This window comes from Rhamphochromis sp. 'chilingali', assembly GCF_963969265.1.
Source record: "Rhamphochromis sp. 'chilingali' genome assembly, chromosome: 4".
Classification (NCBI taxonomy): Eukaryota; Metazoa; Chordata; class Actinopteri; order Cichliformes; family Cichlidae; genus Rhamphochromis; species Rhamphochromis sp. 'chilingali'.
In genome coordinates this window covers 25579336-25606391 of record NC_137948.1, presented here as the reverse complement: position 1 = coordinate 25606391, position 27056 = coordinate 25579336, and the positions used below count along the sequence as shown (strand labels likewise).

The 27056-nt window shown below is 41.8% G+C and overlaps 1 protein-coding gene across 6 annotated transcripts in view; it reads left to right on the top strand.

Moving 5' to 3' along the window:
- Positions 1-27056, top strand: part of coro2aa (coronin 2Aa) — a 50481-nt gene that overhangs the window by 13007 nt on the left and 10418 nt on the right. For 3 of the 6 annotated variants that reach the window (XM_080881441.1, XM_080881439.1, XM_080881440.1), the window contains exons 2-11: positions 17438-17638; positions 21783-21899; positions 22224-22373; positions 22935-23114; positions 23729-23845; positions 25210-25314; positions 25437-25533; positions 26094-26206; positions 26328-26418; positions 26705-26973. In XM_080881441.1, coding sequence (XP_080737567.1) covers positions 17438-17638; positions 21783-21899; positions 22224-22373; positions 22935-23114; positions 23729-23845; positions 25210-25314; positions 25437-25533; positions 26094-26206; positions 26328-26418; positions 26705-26973 — 1440 coding nt within the window. Of the gene's footprint in view, positions 1-1093; positions 1518-7930; positions 8367-17437; positions 17639-21782; positions 21900-22223; positions 22374-22934; positions 23115-23728; positions 23846-25209; positions 25315-25436; positions 25534-26093; positions 26207-26327; positions 26419-26704; positions 26974-27056 lie in introns of those variants that run through there. The other 3 variants (XM_080881443.1, XM_080881444.1, XM_080881442.1) reach the window with 2 other exon arrangements.

Here is a 27056-nt window from a genome sequence, read left to right as displayed (position 1 = left end):
ATTGGTTTTTACAAACCCTGCTTCGTGCCAAAGTTGATGTAAGCAGGTAGTGTAGCTGTGATATCACTGAATGGGAATTGTTTCAAACAGATGTGTTAATGGAGATTTTGGAGTGAATCAGACGTGAAAGAATGAGGCGTGCTGCACAGGCATGCAAACAAATTATTCACGTTAGATTTCGGCCAACTGGAGGTGAGATCACTATCACACAATGTTCTTAAAGCAGCCATCTGACAGTATGGGATTAAAGGTGTTACTCAAACTACAGAGAGCAAGTTTCCAGCTGGTGATTAAATACCTGAATCACTTAATATACACAAGTCTTATGCAAGGGTATATCTGTCATTTCTTTAGATTCTGCTAAGGTAACAGGAAATCAGTGCAGTGATTTATTGAAACATACAATGAAATTCTTCAACACAGCCTGAACTCTCTTTGGCAGATTTCTTGTCATTTCTTTAAATGGTCTTCAGGAATAGTTCATCAGGTTTCTTGAAGAACATTCAAAGCTCTTCTTCTTCTTCTGTTCTCTGTCAAGATGATCCTACACTGCTTCAATGATGTAGGATCCAATGACGGATCCTACATCATTCAATGATGTAGGTCCAGGCTCTGGGGAGGCCAATCCATGACTGTTAGTGCATCATTGTGTGTTTTTTCTATCTCTTCATGCTTTTACCGCACTGTTTGGGATCATTGCCGTGCTGAAAAATGAAACAGTCGCCAGTCAGCTGCTTTCTATACGATATTGCATGACAGTACTTTACAAATTTCTTCAGTAATCGTCACTCCATCAGACCTGTTGCAACTGATTTCACTGTAGTTCCTGTGTTAATTATCGTACCTCAGCCTTTTCTCCGTGTCTCCCATCCTTAAGAATGACGTCATGACAGCCACACTTCCACTGAAACCATTTCTTTTTTGTTTTTTTTGCTTGTCCCGTTTGGATCTTTAGCCATCAGAATTGTTGTCTGAAGGCCAAAAAAGATGCCAAGCGGATTTACTTTACCAAGTGGATCATCATGGCCTTGCCATATTGGTCCATTTGATTGACCTTTTTTATAATTATGTATTTATTTTATTTTATTTCCAGTTGTTACAGACGGGACTGACATGACTGGGGGATAGGACAGGGAGAAAGAAAGAAAGACAAAATATAACAAACAAACAAAAAAAAAAGAAAATCCAGAGGACCCAGAGTACGAGGACCCAAGGAGGACCACCAGGGGGGCAACCTTGCCAGAGAAGAGCTAAGCAGCCACGGAGCAGAGGCCAGAGGGGGGTTGCAGTGACGTGCCCGCGGGCTCTACCGGCAGCCAGCTGTGCCAGAGGGGACCGACCCTCAGGGCCAGAGGCCTGAGGGCGCCACACCTCCCAGAAGGGGCCCAGCCAGGCCACAGGCACCAGGCCCCGCCAAGCGGCCACCAGGAGTTAGCCGGTACATACATGAGCGCCCAGACACCAAGAACCACCAACGCACCAACGTCTGAGGGCATCAGCCACCGGCAGGGAGTGTGGTGAGGGCAGATAGGCCTCCATATCTTGGAGAGCCTGAGATGTTGAAACCATTTCTAACGAGGCTTCAGCAAACAATAAATCAGCTGATGGGCAACATGCACCTCTCAGGTCTTGTGTCAGTGTGTCAAACGTTTGCTTGATTTTTCTTACGGACATGCTTTCAGATGCTGTTCGTCTCCAGAGGCCTGGTAATGAACTAATCATTTGATTCAGGTGTGTTGACCCAGGGCGATATCTAAAACCTGCAAGACACCGGCACTCGAGGCCTGGAGTTGCCTACCCCTGCTCTAGAAAGACAGATTTGCTTCTTGATTGAGCGGCTGGAAATAGACTCAAAAATTTGGACATGTTTCCCAGGTTTAGACTCGTGCTGACAATTCATACCCCCATGATTTTCATCAGCATAGTTAGTCACACCTTAGTTTGTTGAGACAGGAACAGATTCTGATCTTAAACTTGATACTCGTGCTGCGTCTTGTGCGTTTTTAAAAACTGGATTGTTGACGACGGATTTAAAACCTGATGTCATACCTGACTATTCAGCAAACTTCAAAACTAAAAAAAACTCTTAAAATAACAACATTTTTGCTATTTCCCCCAAAAAAGGGGAATTACTGAAACTCTAAATAGTTTCTGTTGCACAAACACCTGAATGCTTGACTCGTTACATGTACTGACACTGAACCAGACAGCTAGAAAGGTATTTTCGTTATCTTCTCATCGCCTGAATCATACCAGTGTGCCCCTGATTGTTGGGAATCAGATATATTTAACTTCACTTGCTGGTCGTACGCTTGCCTCGTTATGATTTCACTCTTTCAGCGTTTTCACTGCACGGACCATGTGGCTACTTTATTCAATCAGTATTTTATTTTTATCCAGGCAGGTGTGGCTTCTCATTTGCAAAGTGAAGCAGAAAAACCAGAGCACAAGGTGACATGCAAATCTACGAGGATCAGGGGAAAATAAGGAAAGGAAGACTTTGCTTTTCTCTGATGCGGTGCTGAGTCCTCACCAATACATTGGTGACATCCAAAATGACCAGCCTCTCATTTATTTGTTTTCAGGTGGACCCGTGTAAATGAATCTGTCTGCAATGTAGGCTTCTGTGTACACTGGGCTTCAATAGCTCCAATACAATTGAATTACTGACTGCACCTGTATTTGAGCTGGAATGCAGTGTTTGCTCAGTTGGCATACAATTTCTGTATTTTTTAAAAAAAAAAAAAAAAAAAAGCAACCCCAAACGTACTCTAGGAGTGAAGACACTGAGGCGAAACACAGGACTGGCACTGAAACCAGATGTTTTACAGCCAAAACACAGTCAGACAGCTAATCAGCAATGACAAAGTAAAGAAGGGAAGGTCACTGTGTGTCTGCGGTGTCAAAGGGTCTGGCCTATTTTCTCACAGCAGCTAGTTATTAACCTGCCACTGTGTGAGTTGAGATTAGAGGGAAAGCTTCTGGTTTAAGCTCTTTGGAAGGAGCCACAAGCTTTTAGGACTCTTGCCCTGTGCTTATTGATAATTGCCACACACACACACAGAGTCAAAATGACAAGCTTTAATCATAGCCAAGAGCTTAATGAAAGGAAATACAGAAGGTAACAACAAATGGATCCAGGGCTTCCAGTATGTGTTGTAAATCACAGTTGTCTGTAGTGATAAGGAGGTGACAGGGTACACGGTGATACTGGCAAATCTCTCGAGCTCTGTCTGTCTGGTTGATATCCTTGACACACCTTTTGGCAAAGTGAAACTGGCTTGAAAAGTTTTAGACATATCTTCCAGTCGCCCAGTAATTAGTAGACTTGTTATTAAATTTTTTTCACTATTTGTGTAATAATTCTGTTCTTCCGCTGTAGGTTTTAGTTTTTAAGAGGTCAATGTGAGAATCACTGCTAATGTTAGGGTTAGTTTTCCCGCTTTCTCTCTGTGATCAAACAGCAGCCCCTGATGAGCCAGCAGCTTCTCATGCTTTCACCAGTTTGTGTTCTGAGTCTTATCTCAGAGACACTGTGACCGTTGGACTTTGTTGTGTATTTGGGGGACATGTGTTTGCAGCGTTTTAGAGCTTTATCAGTAGTGTCGCGGCATGTGTGTGTCCAACAAGTGCATACTTCTCTTCTCTCTTCTATGTTACAGATGAAGTTAAGTACAAGGTATCTTCTGCTATGAAGATAAATGGTTTAGGTGCAAAACGTTTGATTGGCTTGTGAAATATATTGCCATGACTTAAACTTTGTCTGAAATGGTTCAAAAATTACCTCCACCTTTAACCTACATTAATCTGATGCTTACACATGCCAGTCATTACATTAGGAACGTAATGACTCTCCAGTCAGCTCAATCTCTAGGTAATAACTTTTGATCACAAGGTGATTGCACGAGTCACCTGGTGGAAGGCAACTTCAAACAAACTCGGTCCAACTTGACTAATTCAGTCTTGCTTCAATCAGTTCACGCTTAAAGATTGTTAAAGATTTGCAAATAATAATTGACATCTAATTTATAAATGCGGACAGACTGTTGCAATCAGTGCGAGTTGGTGTGTGCTGATGGGTTACTTTGCAAAATCAAAAGGTTATTGCACATGGTCATAATAATTTTGATCATTTCAGTCTCTCACCACTGTTTTCCATGGCTTGACTGTAGCATAATGCTAGCCAAGTGTTGCACTTATGGCAGCTCATTCATTGTGTGCACTACCTTCTTAATATAGCAGGGTTTGTATGCATTTATCATTCTGTTTTCCCCCATTTCAAGGAATGGTATCTTTAAACTTGGAAACTCTAGCAAAATGTGTTTAATTGGCTAGCTAGTTGCTTACTAGCATTAGCAACATGAATCCAATGGCTAATTAGCATCATGCTAATTAGTTACAAAATTCTACTTGTTGTCCAGTCTTAGGACTACAGTGGGACCTATTGCACCTCTGGGCACATATAAGCTTAGAAGTCTTGCTGAGTCTATGTCATGCTGATCGTTACCTGAAGCATTTTTTTTTTTTTTTACCATCAGTCATGTGTAACTGTCAGCTAGCTGTGTGGAAATGGAGTTGTGCCAATGCAGATGCTTAGAATAACAAAGCTACCTTACACACCTACACTTTTCCATCTGTCAGTTAAAGTAATGAGGTAATCTTGTTTCTGTTGCAATCTGTCCTGTCATGTACAATCATGCACAAGCTGCTACACAATGCTGACAACACGAGATTCTTGATTTTTCTGTTGTAGATTCAGTTTTGGTTTAAAAATCATAACACGCACAAAAAAATGCTTTTAATATTTTCACTTGTTCTTTTTTTTGCTTGAGGCAGACTGGATTCACTTTATTCATTAAAATAATAAATATAGGAAAAAGTATTTGCCTTTAGTAACATTTAAATTGCGCTACCGTATGATAGCAATCGAAACCGCACGGTATCACATTTTGTGTGGGGATATTGTATTGATAACAGAAACGCCTATATCAGTATTTTTAAATGAATTAAAATACTGTGACTGACTGCAATCACTCTGGAGAGATTGTCGAAGGTTTGCAAATAATTGTGTCTAATTCATAAATGCAGACTAATGGTCAACATGTTGCTGTCATGTTCCTGCTGGTTGTATTCTACTTATATTTCTTTAGAACAGGAGGGTTATGAGATGTAAGAATGTCTGTTTAAATATAAATTTCTAGAAACGTGTGATTTTCATCAAGTTATCAGAGTTGATTGCTGTACTATCAAAAACTGAATGTATGTAAATCCCTAGCTTGACCTCATTCAATAGCAGACTGATAGCAGACTACTTATAGCAACATTTGTGGCAGGATTTAGTGGCATGCTAGTATGCTTGGCACTCTAATTTTTCAGCACTGGATAGATCAGATATTCACAAAGTTTAGCTCTGAGGACCTAATTTGCATTTTGAAAAAAGGTGATAAATCGCAATATGCAGTACTCAGCATATCGCAAAATGTGTGTCGTGACGGAAGTATTGTGATGCTTGGGCTATGTGGGGATTCCCACCTCTGCTACATAATAGTATTGTTACTGTCATTCAGTCATTTATGCAGGTAGGACAGCAGTGGATGGAGAAAACTGTACATAGGACAGACATTTATGTAAACGGTTGCTGATAATAAAGAAGAGAGAAGATTAATGGAGAAGATTAAAAACCATCTGCTATCTTCAATCAGAAAGGCAAGATTGAAGCATTAAATATGTGTACACATGGCCAAATCCTACCTTACTGCAGGTAAAGTAAACAGTCGTATTCTGAACACTTCCTCCCATTACAGCTAACGTGCAGGAGCTCAGGTTTCTGTGGTAACAATGACTGACCAGCCCCTCTGTGAAGGCCAGTTGCCAGTGGACAACTCCTTTTTTTTTTTTTTTTTTTTTTTTTTTTTTCGCCCCCTTTCTCTCACCCCATCCTCATATCGACCTGTTATCCTAGCATGTGCTGCTAATGTGCCATTACATAATGGTTCACTTTGACTCGACGGTCCAGCTGAAGCCATGTGAACGGTTGAAAGGACTTTTGTAGCAGCTTGGCATTCTGCCCAAAATGCAGCCGATCTGATATCTGATGCAGGCTGAAGATCACAGAGAACAGAAGGTTTGAGAGGGGCTGTCACAGATTATTACGCTAACAGGAAATATTAGTTTGGCGCTTTTGTAGCGGAGAACATCTGGCTTAATCGGTGTGAATATATGAGTCGGCTAATGGTGAGGAGCCGAGCTGGTGCTGTGTTTGTTCCTGAAGATGGACCCACATTTTAAATCTTCACTTAAAATAGTTTACATCACTTTTTAGTATATAGTTTTACATTTTTCTCTTTGTCAGATCAGAAATCGTAGAGGAAGAGACAAAGAGACGATACGAAGCATACGTTTTATGCACTGTACCTTGCTTAAGTTTTAACCCACCCTTTATTTTTTTGTTTTGTTAGGAAAATAGGAAATGGGTGCACTGATTTGATGAAACGTGTGAAAACATACAGAGTGGGGACAAGCCTAACCAACCTGAAAGTCACTTTTATTCTTGAACACAGCTGGAACTTTTGTAGGTAAGCTTTCTCAGAAGTATTTAAATAGTCTTCAGGAATAGTTCTCTGGGCTTCTTGAAGGACACTTAAAGCTCATCTTTGGAAGCTGGCTGCCTTTTGTTCTGTTCTCTGTCAAGATGATCCCATACAGTAGATTGATGAACTGAAGGTACAGAAGCATCTCTTAGGTCCTGTGTCAGATCTTTGCCAGATTATGTCCTATTCCTTAAAAGATATGACTTCCAGATACTGTTGGTGTTTTGTTGTTTTTAAGGATGTACTGCACACCATGCCCAAATATTCCAGGCTTTCAGCTAATATGTCTTTGGGAATCACCACTAAAAATGTGACTTGGATCAATCGACCAGCTGATTAAAAGCTAATTAGTATATTATGATCAAATTCCACATATTTACTTCTTCCATCTTCTGAAATGTGAAGCTTTCCAGCTCCTGTTTGCCGTATACAGGACAATAAAATCATTTTTAAAAATATTTTTTCATGAAGATGTCAACAATATTTGGCAGTAAAATGTAACGGCAGAAACTACTCCTACCCTAAATTCGGATTTTCCAGTCGGTGCTTCAGTTTTCTCAGCAACTGTTCCACTGATCTGCTTCCAACTAACTCGGAGTAGTACTCGTGATCCGAATAGGTGGAGCATCCAGTTTGTCATAGTTTGGATTAGCGGTTCTCATATTTTGGCTAAAGGTTGTTCAGTCTAGAGCACCGACTACCTGCCTGTGAGGCTTTTAGGGAACATCTGTAAATTGCAGCAAGACTGAAAACAATCACAAGTAAACCTGAACCTGGAGAAAACATTGCAGGGAAATTTGGTCACAGTTTAAAAATAACTGCTGTCAGCAAGTATGGCTCAGTTCCTCATGCTTGAGCAAACCACTTCCTAAAAATATTATCTGTTCTTTTTAGGCTCCCTTTGCAAAGACATTTGGTGAAAGTATTCCTACATTCATGCTTATTTTAAACCCCTCAGCCGTATGGACGTTTTCACCACCTGCTTTCATTGTATTTCCTTTACGGAGTTTGAAAAACCTGCCAAGCGCGTTTTTTCTGAAGAACTTTGAATCACTTGTGTGTGAACCGAGCCTCGTCTCAGAGATACTCCGGTCAGAGTTTCTAGGAATCCACATATACGTGTTATTTCACTACCTTTACATGTAAACAAAACAAATCTGGCGAGTAGATCGTTTCTTTTTTTATTTTGAGCAACAGGGTTAAAGATGAGCGTTTGCAGTTACGAGAGTGAGAAATCCTGATTGAGCAAACGCTGCGGAGGAGTGACTGGAGGGAGTGGCACTCGAGGAAGGAGAGGGAGTGAGATTACCTGCTGTCTCTCACTCCCCCTCGCTCTCTCTCTCTGTGCAGTCACCTCCCTCTCGGGGAGTGTACACACTCCTGCGCTCGCTCCTTGCTTGTTCACACACGCTCTGGGCTTCATGGTGCACACACACATACTGTCTGTCGTCGCTGACTAGACTGCTTGTGTTGATTGTGCACATCAAAGAAGAAGAGCTTGAGTGCAGGAGGGACTGTAAGATCTTTTTGGACTGGGTTTCGTGGTGTGTTTATGTTCACACGCGTGTGGGGAAAGTAATCACAACAGCAGCAGCACTGGTCCATGAAGCTAGGATAAAGAAAAAGAAGTGATTGTAGTTTTTTTTTTGTTTTGTTTTGTTTTGTTTGTTTTTGTCTTTTTCTGATTTGGCTTGTCACTGAAGACAGAGATCAACTGTTTCCCTCTTCCCTGCTGCTGGTGCTGCTTCTTCCACCAGTGACAACTTACTCGACAGGGTGAGTACTGCTGAACTCCCACCTCACCTCCTTCGCTCTCCCCCTGACTCAAGTGAGCCTTTTTCATCCGTGTTGTCCCTCCATGTGGGTGTTGCTCCCTCTGATCGGTCTCTGCAGTTTGACATTCGCGTATTGATCTCCGTTTTATTCTTTAGACCTCCATGCGTGTGTGTGTGTGTGTGTGTGCGTGCTCGCCATTTCCCCCCCGAAGCTTTAAACTCAGGACTGTTGAGTGCACATCAATAAGACAGACTTGAACAAGATGAAACAAAAACCGTTCTGCAGACTGACTCTGAATCTGAATTTCCACAGCAGCTCACATTTAATGTGACTGCACTTGTGCTCTTTTAGTAAATTATCCTACAGCCCCGAGATCGGACATATAAGCTCTCATTTGCTACCGTAAGTGTGGAGATATTTTCAGTTTTTTGCTGAGGATTTAAAAAAAAAAACGTCGGAAGCTGTCCCAGAGTTGTTGTAAAAATGACATCATCATCAGCTAACATCCCAGTAAAGTTATTTCAGCTCACAGATTCAAAACACTCCCATTCACTGAAATATGCGTCTTCTGGTTTGGATTTCAGTCTTTTTGAGGTCTTTTCATTAAGCCGGCAGTCCTGATTTATTCACACGAGTGTCCCGAGTGGGGAAACTGTAAGACTCTGCTGGGATACGATCAAACAATTCGGGGAGTTCTTAGGAAACTTTGCTTGTTGATTTGTGGTGAAACCCTGACCGGCTGATTGTGTCATCATCTCATGTCTTGTTTCAGCTTATAGTGAGTCTTCTTAGGAAATAAGTGCGCCGTGATTTGTATCTTATTGTCTTGCAAATTACGTTACATATGGATGTCCTTCAGGAGCTAATGGATGTTCACCGCGTGAGCTGTGCGCTCTCTCTCCAGCCGGGAACTAATGGAAAACTCTTAAGGGCAGACTTGTGTTAATGCAGTACCTGCTCACTATGATGTCTGGTACGTGGCTGGGTGGAGTTTGTTTTGCTTCATCTTTGCACTGTCACTTTAGAGAGTTACAGTTTTGGTCTTATTTCCTATCAGTGATAGCATCTCATATCTTCTTTCCATGTTTTAAACAAACCCTGAACTCTGAAGGTAGGATAAAAAGAAAAAAAGTCCTGAAAGTGTAAACATGGATTTCAAACTGATTACTTCGGGAGAAGTTGTATCAGGACTACGGGAGCCTGGGATCGACCCACCAACCTTCCAAAGTATCCCTGGGTGAGTTACTGACCCTAAAGACTTCCTTCATCAGTATGGATTAGTGATAGAGAAGTGCTGTGTATGCAGATTGGAGTGCAAAGTGCTTTGAGTGGTCGACAGGACTGAAAAAGCACCATTTATTTACGGAGGCTTTCTTCTTTGACACGCACACAAACACAAAATACACGCACTTGCAATTTTACCGGCAGTCCAGGATCAGTGGGAGGTGTTTGGTTGCATTTAAGCTTTTATAACCTAAAGAACAGATAACCAGATCTGTCTGATAATCAAGTTTGTCTCTTGACCTTCATTTTAGCACAGCGGCTGTTTTCTCAAAGTGCAGGGTTATCGTAACTGCAAAAAGATTACCAGAAAACTGCAGAACAACACACAAGCTCTCCATGTTCGATTAAATCTTACACCAAATCACATAAACGCTCACTTCAAGGTGCTTTTTATTGTAAGGTAAAGACACAATAAAATGGAGAAAACACCAACAATCAAATGACCCCCTATGAGCAAGCATTTGGCAACACCGGGAAGGAAGAAGTCCTTTTTAACAGGAAGAAACCTCCAGAAGAACAAGGCTGGGGGTGGGGGTAAGAGAGGGGAAGAGGGGGGATACTTTCACAAAAATGGGTGAGGTGTAAAAGAAAAATGGGAAAAGTGGATCTCATTGCCACATCAGCTCCATTTCTGTCAATATTTTGAATTAAAATAATGGAAACCCTACAACGAAACTCCCATTAATCTGTTTTTTTGCCCTGTTTTTTGAGCTCTCAGTCGGACCATCCACGCCCTGTTCATCCGAATACCGTATACGTTAATCATTAGTTCACTCTTGTCTCTACGTGAGTTCATACACCTGTAAAACTGCTCGCCAGGAGAAAAGGACTCTGAACGTACCTGGCGTCCAAAGTATCCATAAATCGTGCTGGGAGGTCAGACACAGTTTTGATGAAAGAGAAACTGAGATGGTTTGGAGATAGTGGTGTGTGTGTGTGTGTGTGTGTGTGTGTGTGTGTGTGTGTGTGTGTGTGTGTGTGTGTGTGTGTGATTGTGAGGATATCTCCAGGTAAACGCAGCGAGGCAGGTGGACATATCCTGGCCCATCTTTTCATACTTGCTCACATGTGCGCTCCATTGCATTGAAGCGGCTCCAGGATTATCACTGTGGCTGTTATCCTATTACAGGAGAGAGGTTGTAAGCTGTCATCTGTGTATGATATCACCTAGTCTAAACAAAGGGAGGTGTGTGTCGCTCAGTCGTGCGCACACAGTGATTCAGTGTGTGTGCGCGCGTGTCTGTGTGTGCCATGTGCTCACACCTGTACATACCTCGTCTTGAATTTCACTCTGAGCGTTTGCAAAACACGACATCTGCAGTTTGAGAAGCCAGCGCTCGTGCCCGCTTGTTTTTCTTCTTTTTCTTAAGATTCACCGTGTTTCGATGAGAATTACTGCTGACAGCAGAGGGGAGGAATTGATTTCATACTCATAGGAATTTTGGAGGCTAGAGGCTGGGCACCAATAAGTGAACTTTGGACTGTGAAACCCCTCCCTCAGTGCCAAGCTAGTCAAAGAAAGGAGTGGCTGCTAGTCTACGTGGTTATGACTTACGAGGTGCTTAAAAGGCAGTCTCTAGGAGAGGATGTATACACAACTACAGACCTACAAAGAACTCAGGCAGAACAAACCAGATGTACAATATATCTTTTTTTTTTTTAAAGAGTCATATCTGTGTTTTCAGTTTAGTTTCATGACTGTTTTTACAGCCCCCTTAATGCGGTTACCGCTGTGACTCCCTGCTCACAGACTAAAATAAATTTCCCTCTGACAAAAAAGACTGCATCTCCTCTTTTTTTTTTAATTAAATTTTATTTTATTTTGCCAGACATAAAGCCTGTCACAGAAGTCCTGATGAATAAAATCATTTTCCCGCTGTCAGTGAGCATGCCTGGTTGCCTTTTGATCAGTAAGAAGCCACAGTAAAAATAGCCAGAATAGTGTTTCCGTCATCAGTTCTGTGAAGAGCAAAAGACAGGCCGCCCACCACCCGGCAGCCTGCTGCGTACCTGCTCCAAGACGCAGCTGAAAGAAAGCTGCCACCGGCCTGATTACAACCCGCTTTAGACGCGACAAGATGTCCTAGCTGTCGGCCCTGGAAGCTTCTCCCTCTGGTCTTGTAAGCCTCAGCAATACATGAACGCTGATTACAGCAGTCCAGATGTGGTCCGGGTTGTAATTGCGTGTAGCTCGCTCGCCAACTGATGCATTCAGTCTTTTGCTAAAAATGTGCATCAGAAACCTCAGTTAGAAGGGCGAATGATGCCAAACCATCCACTAGAAAGAAGAAATGGTTTGATGAAAGACAGACTTCAACATTTGAAGAGGTTTGGAGACCCTTTGTGAACAATCTGGTTAATTGATTATTGCAAACCGTGCAAAAATCTTTTGCACTGGAAAAAGCAAACTCCAATATTTTTTTTGTAAAGTTTTTTTGGATACGTCTTGTTAAAATAAAGATATATATATATATTTTAAACTATTTTAATAACAGTTCTATGACTGAATTCCCCTCACACCTTTATGGCTGTCTGGCATATTTACAGTTCGGTTTATTTAACTTCCAGTAAGGAAGTTAACAGGTTTTTTGTTACGGAGCAGATAGAGCAGAATAGATGTCATAAAAACCTGATAATCACCATGAATTTGTTTTCAAAACTAAGCTTCCACCTTCAGACATCAACGAATCTGTGAGATAAGCTTTAGCGGCGCCATCTGTCATGTTTTCAGTGTTTCAACTTAATTTAATATTTAAACTACTTTAAGCAGTCCATACTTTAACATGGAACTATAACTATACAAACGTTGTTTTTTAAAGTTATTACAGTGTGTGGGGAACAACTTTCAACTAGCAGTTTTAGAAGTTGCGTAACTCGCACTGTAGCACAGTGTGCACGACCTACAGCAAAAATAACTTGGAAAATATGTATTTTTTAAGTGATTTGATTAGTATCTGATATTAATACACTAAATCTCTGTCTGTGAACCTACTACGTGATCAGAAGTTAACACACATCTTACAACAGTCACCTCTAATTTATATCCACAAAATTTGAATAATATGATTATATTTAATGTATTATGACACCATGATTTTCTTGGCACCCACCTAACAATGGGCTAGAATGACATTTGTATAGTAGAGCAGGACCTGAGCATTAGCCCCCAAACATGGGCTAATTTTTAAACCGTCAGTCCACCAGCCCTGTTTTGTTTTTTTTTCTTCTCTTTTCTCAGTCTCATGATGTGTCATTTTACCAACAACACAAATGGATCAAACAATACTGTAGCACAGCCATAAACGAATACACGTGATCTGAAATTATAGCTCCACCAAAAATTATGTTTCGGAGTTCTTTTAATACAGTCACTGCTCGAAATGAAAAATGTGGGTTTTATCAGAGGGGCTAGTTGAGCATCATGCGTTGGTATGGTGGGGCTGAGTCATTTTTCCATGATGAACTGAGCGACAATCGCACTTTTGCACACGCTTTACGAACAGGTCGAGTGTGTGGTTCAGGCTGGCTGACGGATGCATTACGCGGGCTCGTCTTCAGAGACAGCGGTCAGATTGAGTGAGGGGAGTGCACAGCAGGGAACGGTAATAGTAAAATAATCCTACTGGTTTAATTAAAGCCCTTGTAAGATGGTTTCCATTCATTTTTTGTATTACAGTTAATTTAGACATGTACTGTATATTAACCATTATTCCAGTGAGTGGACTGGCATCAACTTTTTGTGGGTGTTCACGGCTTTTCTATCAAAACCAGGAGGTGTTTCTGGATTAAATTTGGTCCAAATGTATATCTCACATGGTCACAATTTTATGAAGAGCCTCTTGCTTTATTTTGCTTTAAATTATTTCAGCATTTTTATACTCCCTGTGTGTGTAAGCCATATAGCATCTGCTCTTGCATTTTAGCATATGAACTCTTAAAGTGAGGGCGACTGTGGCTCAGGGGATCTGTCCCTGGGCTCTCTGTCCTGGTCGTTGTGTCCTTGGGCAAGACACTTCACCTACTGCCTACTGGTGTTGGCCAGAGGGGCCGATGGCGCGATATGGCAGTCTGCCCCAGGGCAGCTGTGGCTACAACCGTAGCTTGCCTCCACCAGAGTGTGAATGTGAGAGTGAATGAATAGTGGAATTGTAAAAAGCGCTTTGGGTTCCTTGAAAAGTGCTATATAAATGCAATCCATTATTATTTTTATTATTAAAGTAACGGCTCACAGAGCTGCCCTCACAGCTGCAGACTCAGACTTCAAACTTGCTTGTTCAAGTATCTTCCAGATTTGCTGCTTTTTTTTTTTTTTTTTTTTTGCATCTGCTATAATAAAAAAATAAAAATTAAACTGGACTGGATAAGATTTGAAGATGCATCACGTGGCCCTGTGAAAAATCTGGATATTTTAGATGAATCAGTTTATCTGTGATCAATTTTAGGAGAAGCTTTAGCAAAAGAAAAGAGACACCATTTTTCAAGTTACTCTATTTTAAGCATTTAGGTTGAGGATGAGCGAAATGTCTTTTTGTTATTGCAGCAATTGCTGACAAGGTAACTGTGGTAATCGCAGTCATGGATGTGACTGATGAACGCCTGAGTGGCAATTAGAGTCTTAAACACCTGAGTAGTTTAAATCCTTCTCAGGTTCCCGTGTGGCAGTACGAGGCTCTCTGTGACGGCCTCGGGCTAGGAGGTGAGAGGTGGAAGGGTAAACTGAGCCATGAAGTCATGCTCCACACCTCTGTAGCATTCTTCTTTCCTTTCTTTTTGCTTTCTCTAAACCTGATTTTTTTCCTTCTGTTGGTCTAAATCCTTCCTCGGCCTCTTTCCAGCCACACCTGCATCATGCTCACCATGTATTTATTTAGCCATCATGTGAAAAACCAGAGGGCAGTCCACATAAAACAGGAGCATGATGTCACTGTTTTCAGTGACAAGATTTGCTGTAGGTGCGATTTGTAGGAAAACACAAACCTGTAATGGGTTTATACCTCCACCTCCTACTGCTGTTGTTCTTGTTCTTCGATGTTCCTGTAGCTCTCTAATCGCTCTCTCCATTTACTATACTTTGTTGGTTGAATCCATTTTTGCGTTCTTGTCCATCAGCCGCCTCCACCCCTAATTCATAAGTAATGACCATGCAGCAGGCAGGCGGAAAGCCAGCCAGAGCAGCAGAGCAGACATGCTGGCTGGCCAGACCTCGTCCCAGTGGAGCAGAGCCACTTATCTCTCACAATAATGACATATGCATCGACTGGCTTAAGGGGAAGCGGCTAAAAAGAGAGTCCGGATTGGGAAAGTATTGCAGGTTTTTCACTCCTTATACATTAAATGTAGTAGACTTTATTGAGAGCTGTAATACATTTTGATGACACTGGTTAGGAAAAAGCATGTGTATGTGATACAAATACAATTAAAATCTTTACTGCGGATATTGTCATTCACAACATATACACAGATGAGCTCATATGGAACAAAAGCGAAAGTGAAAATGTTCTCCCAACCATTTCCAGTAGGTAGATTGTTACACTTCTAGTTAGCCTTTCATAACTAGCTTTATAAGCCTAAAAATAAAACCAGATGTGCTTAAAATAGATCAAAGATGGTTGTTAAAAATGAAGCTCTGAGCTGCTCACATTTTCTACCTTGATACATTTCGTTCATGTTCAGTAGCTCAGTGGTGTCTTTATCTATTTTTAGATGTAACTCTTTCTTGGATGCTTTGAAGTACTAACATGGAGAGCAACTCACTGTCAATGCACTACATACTGTTTTTATATTGTAGTTTGGATGCTCGCTAGAAGTACGCCGACCTTAAATGGCCAAAAAACAATAAAATGATGATGTGTCTGTTTGTGGACTTGTTTCATTACATCATTATTTAATACGTTGTGCTGACTTATTACATGGAACCCAAGCACTGTAGCCTATTTCCAAATGAAGTGAGAAGTTATCTACCAGTTACTGCCGGGCGGTTTGCTCAGAAATTGTTTAACCACAGTCTCCTTGGAAAAGAAACGCTAAATAATTGGCATATAAAAACAAGCAAAACCTACATCCATTAACACGTAATGGTAATAAAAATGGGACTAAAATACTACCCTGTGGAACGCCACGAGTTATGCACTTTTTGGCTTGAGACAGCTTGTGTCCTGAGGTTGACCTGAGTATTTTCCCTCTTTGTCCTACTTGACATTTTACGTTAATGCCTCAGTCGCACAGGCCACAAGTCCAATCAGTGATCTACCCGGTAACCACTGGTCGCTAGGGAAACATGGGTATTCCTTGAAAGTAACAATGTAATAGTAATTAATATAATTACTAAATTTAGTACAGTAACATGCTACCTCGTTGCATAGAGGGTTCTGATCCAAAACCCACCATGTGATCGTTTTAGTTGCTGGCAGGATACCACGGTCACCAATAGATACTCTCATTACTCTGCAAGCGGCAGTAAAAGTTGAAAAAATGTGATACTAACCGGAAAAAGAGATGGTTTGACCTCAGAGTAAAAGTTGTGCATTACTGCTGTAGTGGTAAAGGTGCAGCTTTTTCTTTGAAGGGAACCTGTGTCCATTTCACTACCACTCTGAGTAATTTGCAAGTTCTTTTCCATGCAAACTACTAGCAACCTTGGTAACCTGGTAGTGACCAAAAGGAGGTTTTTGGTGCAGCGATTTTCACACAAGCAAATTCGAGCCACCACTCCCCAACAGATCCAGGAGTATACACTTTTCCATAGCGACTGGTGGTTGAGTGAAGGGGTCACTGACTGGTCTATAGGCTTATTTGAGTTTTAGTGTTTTAGCAATGGATTTAACAATGATTGCCACCAACCACTGTAACCATTCGGGGAATACACATTTTACACTAGCGACTGGTTGTTAACGAGTCTGTAGGCTTGCGTGACTGGGACCTGGGACGTGATAAAGTCAGTGCACATATTTTGGAATAGATAGAGCTGATGGTGCATACTTACATGGACTGTAGACAGCAGACTTCCCTGGTGGACTTGTCTCTTTGCTCATGTTATTGATCTTTAACCCCACTTTTCCTACCTATGTGCACCTAGTTCATATTAAATAGGGGCAAAATGGCCCACATAAGTTAGAAAAAAGTCATTAGCAGATATTTAAGGTAAAAACTTTTTGTTGTTTACAACAGAAAATAATTTTTTCTACCTTCAAAGCGGTTTTTAATTCCTTTGAATGATGTTGAGTGTACACTTTCTGTCAGTGAGTTTGAGAACTACATTTTGGTTAAAGAGCAACCCTTCATACATCCGTCTGCCATGATGCATATGGTGTCATTCCTTAATTAAGTTAACCCCCCTTTTACTGTTTGTTTGATGGTCCATAGATGCTGCAGTAACCCTGCAGAACATGTTTTTATTTTATTGTTTATACTTTAACACGCTGGTTTCTGTGTCATGCTTTTTATCTGAGACGTGGCTGACCACCTCTGATACTGAAATAAAATCTGTGCTGCTTTTATTGTTTTATGGTTTACCAGTGAAGCCATCGCTGCTTTGATCTGAAAGGTCTGTGTCACAAAGTATGAGATAAGGCGAACGCTCTAAGAGTTTTTTTTAATTTTGTACTTCTTATGGAGCAGCGAGTGTTCGTTTTGTTATCAGTTCCCTGTCTTATTACATCTACCATTAAATAATACCCTCCTGTGCTCGTGGACCAGGAGGCTTAGTGCCTATAAAATCCTCTGTCTTCATAACTGTGCGATGGATGGCTCTCCTTGGCTGACCTCTCTTCTCCTCGCCCTTCCCTCAGATGACATGGCGTCCTCAGTACCGCAGCTCCAAGTTCCGCCACGTGTTTGGTAAGGCCGCCACCAAGGAGAACTGCTTTGATGGCGTGCCAATCACACGCAGTGTGCAGGACAACAGCTTCTGTGCGATCAACCCACGTTTCCTGGCTGTCATCACTGAGTGTGCTGGAGGAGGGGCCTTCTTGGTCCTGTCTGTCCATCATGTGAGTATCTGTACCTCGCATCAGGTTCACAGGCATGAGCCACGACATGAGCAGTATGTCAGCATTTACCTCATAATGCAGAGAAGACACAAGAATAAGGTGCCATTTTTTCCCCACTTGTGTTGTTCCAGTCAGACAAAAGACCTAAACTGAGCACCTCTGACTCCTCAAAGTTAGGAATGACTCAAATACTGTGTGTCTGCTTTATTTCTAAGTGGCAGCTGTTGTCCCAATGAAACAACATCTCAGCAAATCTGAGGATTTTTTTTGGCTGGGTTACAGATGAAGTCCATATATTAAACAAAAAACGGTGAGCAAAAAGTTGTGACATTATGGAAGAGATTTTAGGTGTACAGGTAGTTGGTCTGCAGAAATGCTGTCTCTTAACTTGTCACATTTCTCAGAAGATAAAGTGAAAAAGTTCACTTTAATGTAGTTCTTAAAAATTGCTTCTTTTGACTAGCAATGGCATAGACAGCTTCATCTCTTACTGTTGATAAATTGAAGGCAAAAGCAAACAAACATGATCTCAGTTATTAGAATAAAGAAAACACTGGATTAACTGTATGAGCATTAGTTGTTCCTTAGCATCATGTCACATTGCTGTTAATATCTAAGGCCTCAGACATGCAGATCTACAGACAGGTCAGGGCCCTCCTGGCAAGCAACAAATGCTAGGGAAAAATGTGTATTCCCCAACTGGTTTGCAAGTGGTTGCTGGGTGAGATCAGTCACAAAGAGGGTACTTGACATGGTCTGCATTTCCTGTTTGTGTTACATTTTCACAGTTTCACTACCACTTGGTGAGTAGTTGAAGAGTGTTTGCAGACGAGTCTGCGTCTTCTATACAAACTACAGGCGACTGTGGGAATACGCTAGTAACTAAAAGAATTCGTGCAGCACTTTCTTTGTGACCAATGCCACCTAGCAACAGCACGTGACCTTCAGCAACCACTCAGCAGCCAGTTGAGGAAAGCGTGATTGAGGCCTTATCAAACAAATTAGGATTTCCACACAAAAAAAATCAAACAATTTTTCCATCGCTTTCTTTTTCTTCATTTTTTTAGGCTGTTTTAAAAAGGTTTCCCAGATGTCTGCATTTTTTTAAAAATCAATTTCTTCAAACTTTAACTTGTTTCCCAAGAGAGCACAAGGGTTGCATTATCCAAATTTATTGAAAAAACTGTTCTGAGAGCACTATAGACTGTAGTGATATTCAAAATGGATTCGCGTGATTGTTCCTTTTCTGGTTTCACAGATATATTCAAAAACAAAATGGCCCTTCTGAACTTTCACCACGCTAAAGATTTCGCACATGTTTGAGCAAAGATCAGCCAAAAAGCTCTTGCTTCTCAGCATTTTTCTTCTAACCTCAGATAAAGTGAACGTTTTGGAGGGCAGAATTGTCTCTGCTAATTGTTCACCATCTCTTTCTTCTTTTTTGTTCTCCCTGCATGGATATACACACCTGGGTCTGATTATAAATAGCTCAGCATTAACACAGCCTGAAGAATCTCTAAATAAAGTACAACCCTGGCTGCTCATGTGCTACAACCTAAATATCACATCATTAGTCTGTCTCATTCCCCCTTCACTCTTTCACACATGATTTATGCGTGTTATGACATCCACTGCTGATGTCAGCCACAACAGCAGAACAAATAAAAGTCGGCCCTCACGTTCTAAACAGATCCTCTGTCTCTCTGTACATCTCCAGTCCAGAGGGATTCATCAAGCTCCTCACCTCTCTTTACTTTGCCTCTCTGTTTGAGTTATCACCATCCTCCTGGCATGTGTAAGAGTTGCATAGGAGCTTAGGAATGACATAACTCACGTTCTGACCCCTCTCTTCCCCTCCGTTTCACTATTCAAAGGATGTGAAATTTCAGCACTCCCTCCCCTCAATCGCCTCCACATCCCACCTCTGCCTGTTACAGATGAGCTGTTGTTCTGTGACGAAAGTAGTTAATGCATATAAAAACAGGAGCAGATGTAATACTTTTTTGCGTGCATGCGTTGGGCTCGCTGGAAGTTTAAATAATGGTTACGTCATTTTCTTGTTTCAAACACACCTTACGCACCTACAGGCTAGATTATTGAGCAGGAATGTCAGTTTAAAGGAGCTTCGGCTTATACGAATGGAACAATTAGCCGGCTTGTTGAGGCGGAAAATCTTCCGCGTTGTACGAGTATCATTGTGTGTGTGTCTGTTAAAAACAGTTAGTGTAATTCCACCTTCAGTCTGAGTAGTTAGTTGTCATGTTGTCATGTAGAGTTGGCTTTTTTTTTCTTGAATGAAAATACCCGCCCTAACCTGCACATGTCAGCACGTCGTGTTTAGATACATGGAATTTTCACTTACCTTTGATGGTTCCAGAGGCAGCTCTCATAAACGTCCTCAAGGGATGTCACTCGAGTGTGGTTGTAGCCACAAGGTACAAGTCTCAAAGTAAAGGGGAAAAGAAAAATCTGGTGTGGAGTTGCTACATTACAGATTACTTAGCTGCATAATGCAGCAGTATCATCTCAGACTGAAATGTTGGCTCTCCTGGTTTGATTTCTTTTTTTTTTAAATTGTCCATTATGAGTCTGTTTATGATGAGCTGTGACTAAATAGATGGAATACTTATAAGCACCAAATTCACTCAGTGCGTAAGAAGATGTTTATACAGGCAGACCTGCAGATATTAACGCCAAATCTGCAGTTTCACTCAGATTAAAGCAAAAGTCTACGTCTTTTAGTGCCTGTCTGGGCTTTTGTTGTTCGTGTTTTGTTCTCATTTCTCATCAGTTTTAGGTTTTAACATAGCTGACTGCCTATTTAGCATCACTTAGCAGCTAAATCCCGATATTTTCCCAGAGGAGTTGGTAGAGAAACCCCCCCCCCCCCCCCCAAACAAAAACAGTTGAATTCATTGGCTGACGACAAATGCAACTCCAGGTGAATGCTAATGTTATTCTATCATACATTCACTCAGTTTAACGTCGATAGGTTATATCGCTGCCCACAATTGGCCAAAAGAAAAAGTTCAGCTGTTAGAAGTATATAGAGGCAGCCTGAGCTCTCCAAACTCTGTAACAAGGCTGCACAGAGGTCAAGGAAACTGCTTTTTATGTGGGCAGCTCGACTTCTTGGATTGAGCTACAAAAAAACTCTGAAATTACAGACACCAGTTCTGTGATTTTTACGAACATAACCTTCAAGGGCACTTCAGGGGACTGCTGGCACAGTTTGTTTTAATGTACAGTATAGTGCAAAATTGTTATTTTGCATGTTTTTAAATAGGCTGTCTTTTTTGTTTTTCGTCTCTTTCCTTCCTCTATATGTTGGTTCTGTGCAGCTCGGGTTATGGTCACTACATGCCAGTTACTGTAGATAAAGGATAAAGCTTGATTTAGACTTCTGTGGGAAATCTGCATCCTAACTTAACCGGGAACTCCTCTTAACCCTACACTACGACTTTCCATGCCATTCAAGTCACTGTGGGCTGGGTCAACCCGACCTATATTATTTCTCAGGGTGTGTGTGTGTGTGTGTGTGTGTGCGTGTGTAAGATGCTGTATATTATAAAGTAAAGAACCTACAAAAGTAGAAAGGAAACCCCAACTATCAGACATCTCCCTATGAGCAAGCAGTTGGTGACCATGGGAAAGAAAAACTCCCCTTTAACAGGAAGAAACCTCCAGCAGAACCTGGCTCAGGGAGTTGCAGCCATCTGTCATGAGCAGTTGGGGGTGTGGAGAGAAAGATGGGACAAAAGACACGCAGAGAGACGGAGATTAATGATAACTAATGATTAAATGCAAAGTGGTGTATAAACAAATAAATGTGGAAAAAAAGGTGAGTGAACAAGGAACACACAGGGCATCATGGGAGGCCTCAGCAGCCCAGGCCTATTTTAGCATAACTAAAGTTCAAGGTCACCTGAATCAGCCCTAACTGTAAGCTTTAAAAGTAGAGAGGGCGTCCGTCCGTCTGTGAGATAAGATGGGGCCCGATTATTCATAACAGGATATGTGAGGAGAAGGATTTCTCATTCCACAGTGTAACGAGCAGCTGATTAGTGGTTTCACTTTTGTTTCCAAGAGGAAAAATATTGTGATTTTCCCTAATGTCCATGTTTTGTGTTTTAAATTTTGCCAGACGGGTAAAGTGGACCCTCAGCAACCTCGAGTGTCGGGCCACAGGGGCAACGTGTTAGACATCAAATGGAATCCCTTCAACGAGTGCTGCATCGCCTCCTGCTCCGAGGACGCCACGGTTTGTACACCGAAACGCACACAGAGTCCATTTTCAGTGAGGTTTACTGACGTGTTGTCATTTTCATGGGATTTGAGCATGTTGCAGCAGGGAGATCATTTTATAGCCTTCAGAAAGGAGCTAGAAGTCATTCCTCACATTCCTCAGCTCTGACCTGGCAGATGCTCAGAACAAATCACTGTAGAGAGAGAGGAAAAAACCTAGTTTCAGGCTATTTGTTTTAAATGTCTTTCTCTGTTGGCTGTTCTTTGTGGATTGAGAAAGAGATGGTTTGTTTCTGGCACGGATCTTCATCAATTTGGTCCTCTTTGTGTGTGTTTGTAGGTTAAAGTGTGGGAAATCCCTCCTCACGGTGTGTATAAAAATATTACAGTACCGTGGAAGGAGCTCCAGGGTCACAGTCGCAGAGTGGGCCTCATCGAGTGGCACCCAACTGCTAACAACATCCTCTTCAGTACTGCCTATGACTACCAGGTAACACACACACACACCACCTCTTACACAAGCCTGGAGTCATTTATAGACAATAAGATAACGAGGCATGAACTCCGAAAGCAATGTGACCTAAACCGAGAGCACTTATCTGTCACAGTGCAGCCCTGCAGTTCACACTGAACTGACCTGTAAAGATTTCAGATATTACATTACACAGCATCACGAGCACTTTGTTTGTTAGCCTAAGTATTCAGATCGTTTTGGGCCGTAGGTGCGATGTCTTAACTCCAGAGATACGTGCTCCAGTTACTGCCTGTATTTGCACACATGCTGGCCTCCCATGTTTAAACAATTCTGCCTCTTTTCATCCACACAGCTGAGTGCAATAGCACAAATTCCTTTGAGATAAGCAAAGTATGCACTGTTATGTCCATTCGCACAACCGTTATGTACCACTCTCTGTAATTACTCGGCGCTCTGAGCGGCTTAATCGTATGTGGTTTACTTGTAGCACACCACCAGTTACTTTCCACCCTTTAATGTGTCTGACTTCTTGGCCTAACCACCTGCGTTGATCTCTGTGTGATTCTCCGCCTCCAGATAATGATCTGGAACCTGGACTGTCCGGAGCCGGTGATAAAGAACCCCGTGCGGACCATCAGTCACCACCCAGATGTTGTCTTGTCCATGTCTTTCAATACAGATGGAAGTCTTCTTGCTACCGCCTGCAAGGACAGGAAAGTCCGCCTGATGGAGTCGCGCTCTGGAACGCTGCTGCGGGTACTGCTGTGTGCACGTGTGCACTTCTCTTATCTTCCCTTTTTTTTGTAATGGGGGAAAAACAGCAAGTGATCTGAATTTAAACACTTTGATTTTAGGTGGAAGACTCAGACTTTAGCTTAATTACCTCAGTCAGAAGCTGCAAATGGTATCGTTTAACAGTAGGAAGTTCAGACCAGCGTAAAGTCCATGTGACAATCTGTCTAAACTGGCTCTCATTTGTAAAAGAAAATTATTGAACTGTAAGCCTGCGTTTGGTCCACAGTAGCATCACAGCAAATATTACATAAGTGGGAGTTCCCTACTTGTTACTGCCCCCTCCGCTCCCTGCGTGGGCACCCAGGCACTCATCCAGCACCACACAGCCAGAATTGATACCTCTGGCCTGGCCTGGATAACAGAGTAGCCCCACAGCCCACCGGGTCACCAGCCAGTGATTCACACACTGTTCATCAGTCTTTTCTTGCTTCCTTTGCCCAGTCAGGGAACTCCTACACATATTACATCCCAGTGGTGTAACACAAACCTCTTTATATGACTTATAAGTGGCATAAATGTTCATCGGGGTTCATTGATTAATGCTGCACGTCATGTGTACTGTGTCACGTTTGCAGGAAAGCAGCTGCAAGACGCACAGAGCCAGTAAAGTGCTGATCCTGGGAAACGCCAAGATGCTTCTCACGTCGGGAACGTCGCGCTACAATGATCGGCAGATAGCACTGTGGGATCAGGTGAGAGACGTTACAGAGCAATGCAGCAAGACATTTGCAACAAAATATCACAATTTTACAAAAAGCTTTTGTGTTTTTTGTAGCAAAGCAAAAGGTTGAGAAAAAAGAGAAATGTTCATAGTAAAAATGGCATTTTTGAGATCTCACACACGTGTTTATTTACATTGAACACATGTTTACTAATAGAATATTAATTGAAATAGCTAATTGATGAAGAAAAGCATTAATGTCAGCAAATGTCTGGTGGGGGTGTTTGTTTTGTTTTTTTTGTCAGTCGACACTCCTCACATCGATTACTTGTTAAACTTGTAGATATTTCTGATCAAATTAGGATCATTCTGACGAGGATTTGCAAAGACAGGACAGACTCTGGATAATAAATATCGCAGCACAAGCATTCGTGTAAACAATTGTAATTGTGAGCTCAGCGCTTACCTGCTGGTCTGGATGCTGGAATAATGAGAGCACCCTGTTCCTTGGGGGCAGTCTTGGCTAAAAATAGTCAGGCTGGTGTGAATAATTTGTACTAAGTTTAATATATTGAACACTTATATCCAGGGAATTTAGCAGGACTGCAGGAGGAGGAGAAATCGGGAAATTGGCAACAACAGAAGGGCCACAAATAAGTGAAATCTAAGCTTACAGAGTATTAATAGTAACACAAGTGAAGTAATGGTCAGCATATTACGTCACCATTGGAGAGGTCATGACTTTTGGCAGCTTCATTTCCTGGCCTACATCATTTAAACCCCTGAGCTTTGAGATAAAGTTTTCTTACCTGTGAAATTATCTGATGTGCAGCCAGGTTCATGTTCTGACCTTTTTTGCACAAGGAAACATTTTTTGTAGCGTTTTTCTGGCAACATTTGAGGATTTCTTTTTCTTGTAAAGTCAGAGTTGTTGTATTAATGATATCTCAGAATACTTCCTTCACTACCAAACACCTCTCGAGCCTGTCACAAGTGCAACTCTGCCACCTAGTGGATGAAATGCACCAGTTCAGCAACCCTGCACGTTTACCTGAGCAGCTCACTGATTCCCGTGTTCAAGTGGAGCCAAAGTTATTTGTCACATCGCGATTATGTCATCACCCAGTCTCATCACACATAGTAGTCTAGTAGTAGTAATAGTTGGTGTGCCAGGCCGGCGTGTTGTGATGATTTAGAGCGTATCGTGGGTGGAGGATTAAGGCAAAGCTCGGATTAGGGATTGAGCGCTCAGTGTTTTTAATTCGCCGCTGCAGAGTGCTTCTTAGGGAGCATTGGATTTCAGTCAGTGTTTTGATATTTTCTGTATGTTGTTTACATCAGCGCCGCGTAGGTCTTGTGTTTTAACACGTTTTTGATCCTCGTGTGTGTTTGTAGGATGATCTGTCCGCGCCTTTATTGGAAGACAACCTGGACGGTTCGTCGGGGGTCATTTTTCCTTTCTACGACCCCGACACACACATGCTCTACCTTGCTGGGAAGGTGGGACTCTGAAACATGTTAAAAAAAAAACCCCAAACAAATCATAACAATCATATTAAAAGCTTCATACAGAAAATATTCTTTATTACTGTTACAGAGACTTACGCTTTTTATCTTTTTAGGGTGATGGAAATATCAGGTACTATGAGATCAGCACAGAAAAACCATACATTCACTTCTTAACAGAGTACCGCTCACAACTACCTCAGAAAGGACTGGGTAAGGAACACACGCACATAAACACGCGCTCAATTTTAAACTTTATTAATGTCACCGACACATTATTTCCTAAAGTGAGTGTTAATAAAAGACGTGACAGTTTAACCCTGTTTGTAAACTCCGCCTACTGTGATGACACTGTGCACCTTTAAGCAAATTTGCTGTGCAAATAAGCCTCCAATATTTGCATAGCCAAAACAGCTGATCGAAGGGGTTGTGGCTCAGGTCAGGTGTACAGGCAGCAAAAAAGTCACATGTGCACTTGATAGATTTGTTATTTCACCTGTTTGTTGTGATTAAAATGTATATTAGAATCTCCCAAAGCACTTAGTGTAGTGGACTTGTAGTGGCTCTGCTTTATAAAGTTACTCTGATACAGGTTAACCTTTAACTGCCTGCTGCTCTGCCTGCAGGTGAATTTCCTGGTGACAGAGGAAAGTGTGTTTTTAAAAAAATAAGATTTGAGTCCCCATATAAATACAGTACATCTTACCTTGACTAATATTGATGCTGAAAATAGAATGAATACAATCTGTGTGCGTCTGTGTGTTAACCTGCAGGTGTGATGCCGAAGCGAGGCCTCGATGTGAGCTCCTGTGAAATCTTCAGGTTCTACAAACTGGTGACAATCAAGAGTCTCATCGAGCCTCTTTCTATGATTGTACCCCGCAGGGTAAGTGTTGCACAAAAATGGCAGACACCACTGCACAAAGAAAAACAAACATCCAAATTGAACACATTTCACAGACCTAATGTTGAATATTTTTCTGAATCTGCCGTGCACGTGTCTCCAGTCGGAGTCGTACCAAGAGGACCTCTATCCAATGACGGCTGGAAACAGGCCTGCTCTGACTGCAGAGGAGTGGCTCGGTGGCATGGACAAAGGTTAGAAGTAAAGAAAGATTGTGCGTGAGATCTGTTTGTGTCCAGTAGCCTCTGAAATTGCATTTATTTGTTACCTTTGATATTCCGGTGCTTCACTTGTATGTGGGTAAATGAAATATCCTTTCAATAGTCTTTTAGCTTGTCTAATGAGTGTTTAAATGTGTGTGAATGGGTGGATGACTGGATATGTAAAGCGCTTTGGGGTCCTTAGGGACTAGTAAAGCGCTATATAAATACAGGCCATTTACCATTTTTAAATCCCTGATCAGCATCCTTTGTTTCCTAGGTCCATTGCTAATGTCTTTGAAGCCAGGAAGTCAAATAGCAGAGTCCTTCTCAGACATGAAGGCAGTGGGCAACTCACTGGAAAACTCGCTAGACACTCGCAGGTCTCAGGGCAGACCGTGCATGCTACAGCTCGCTTACATTCAGGACCAACTGGAAGCCAAAGAAAGCAAAGAGGACAGCAGCCACACAGTGGATGACAGGATTCAGACACCCGTCACCAACGGAGAAGATGCCACGCTTTGCTCTCCTCCCAGAACAGAGAATGAGGTGCTGGATGGTTTTGCTTTTTCACAGACACACAAAGGCAGACGTAAAAGCAATATGAGCTATATTTAGTTGCATCCTAGTCA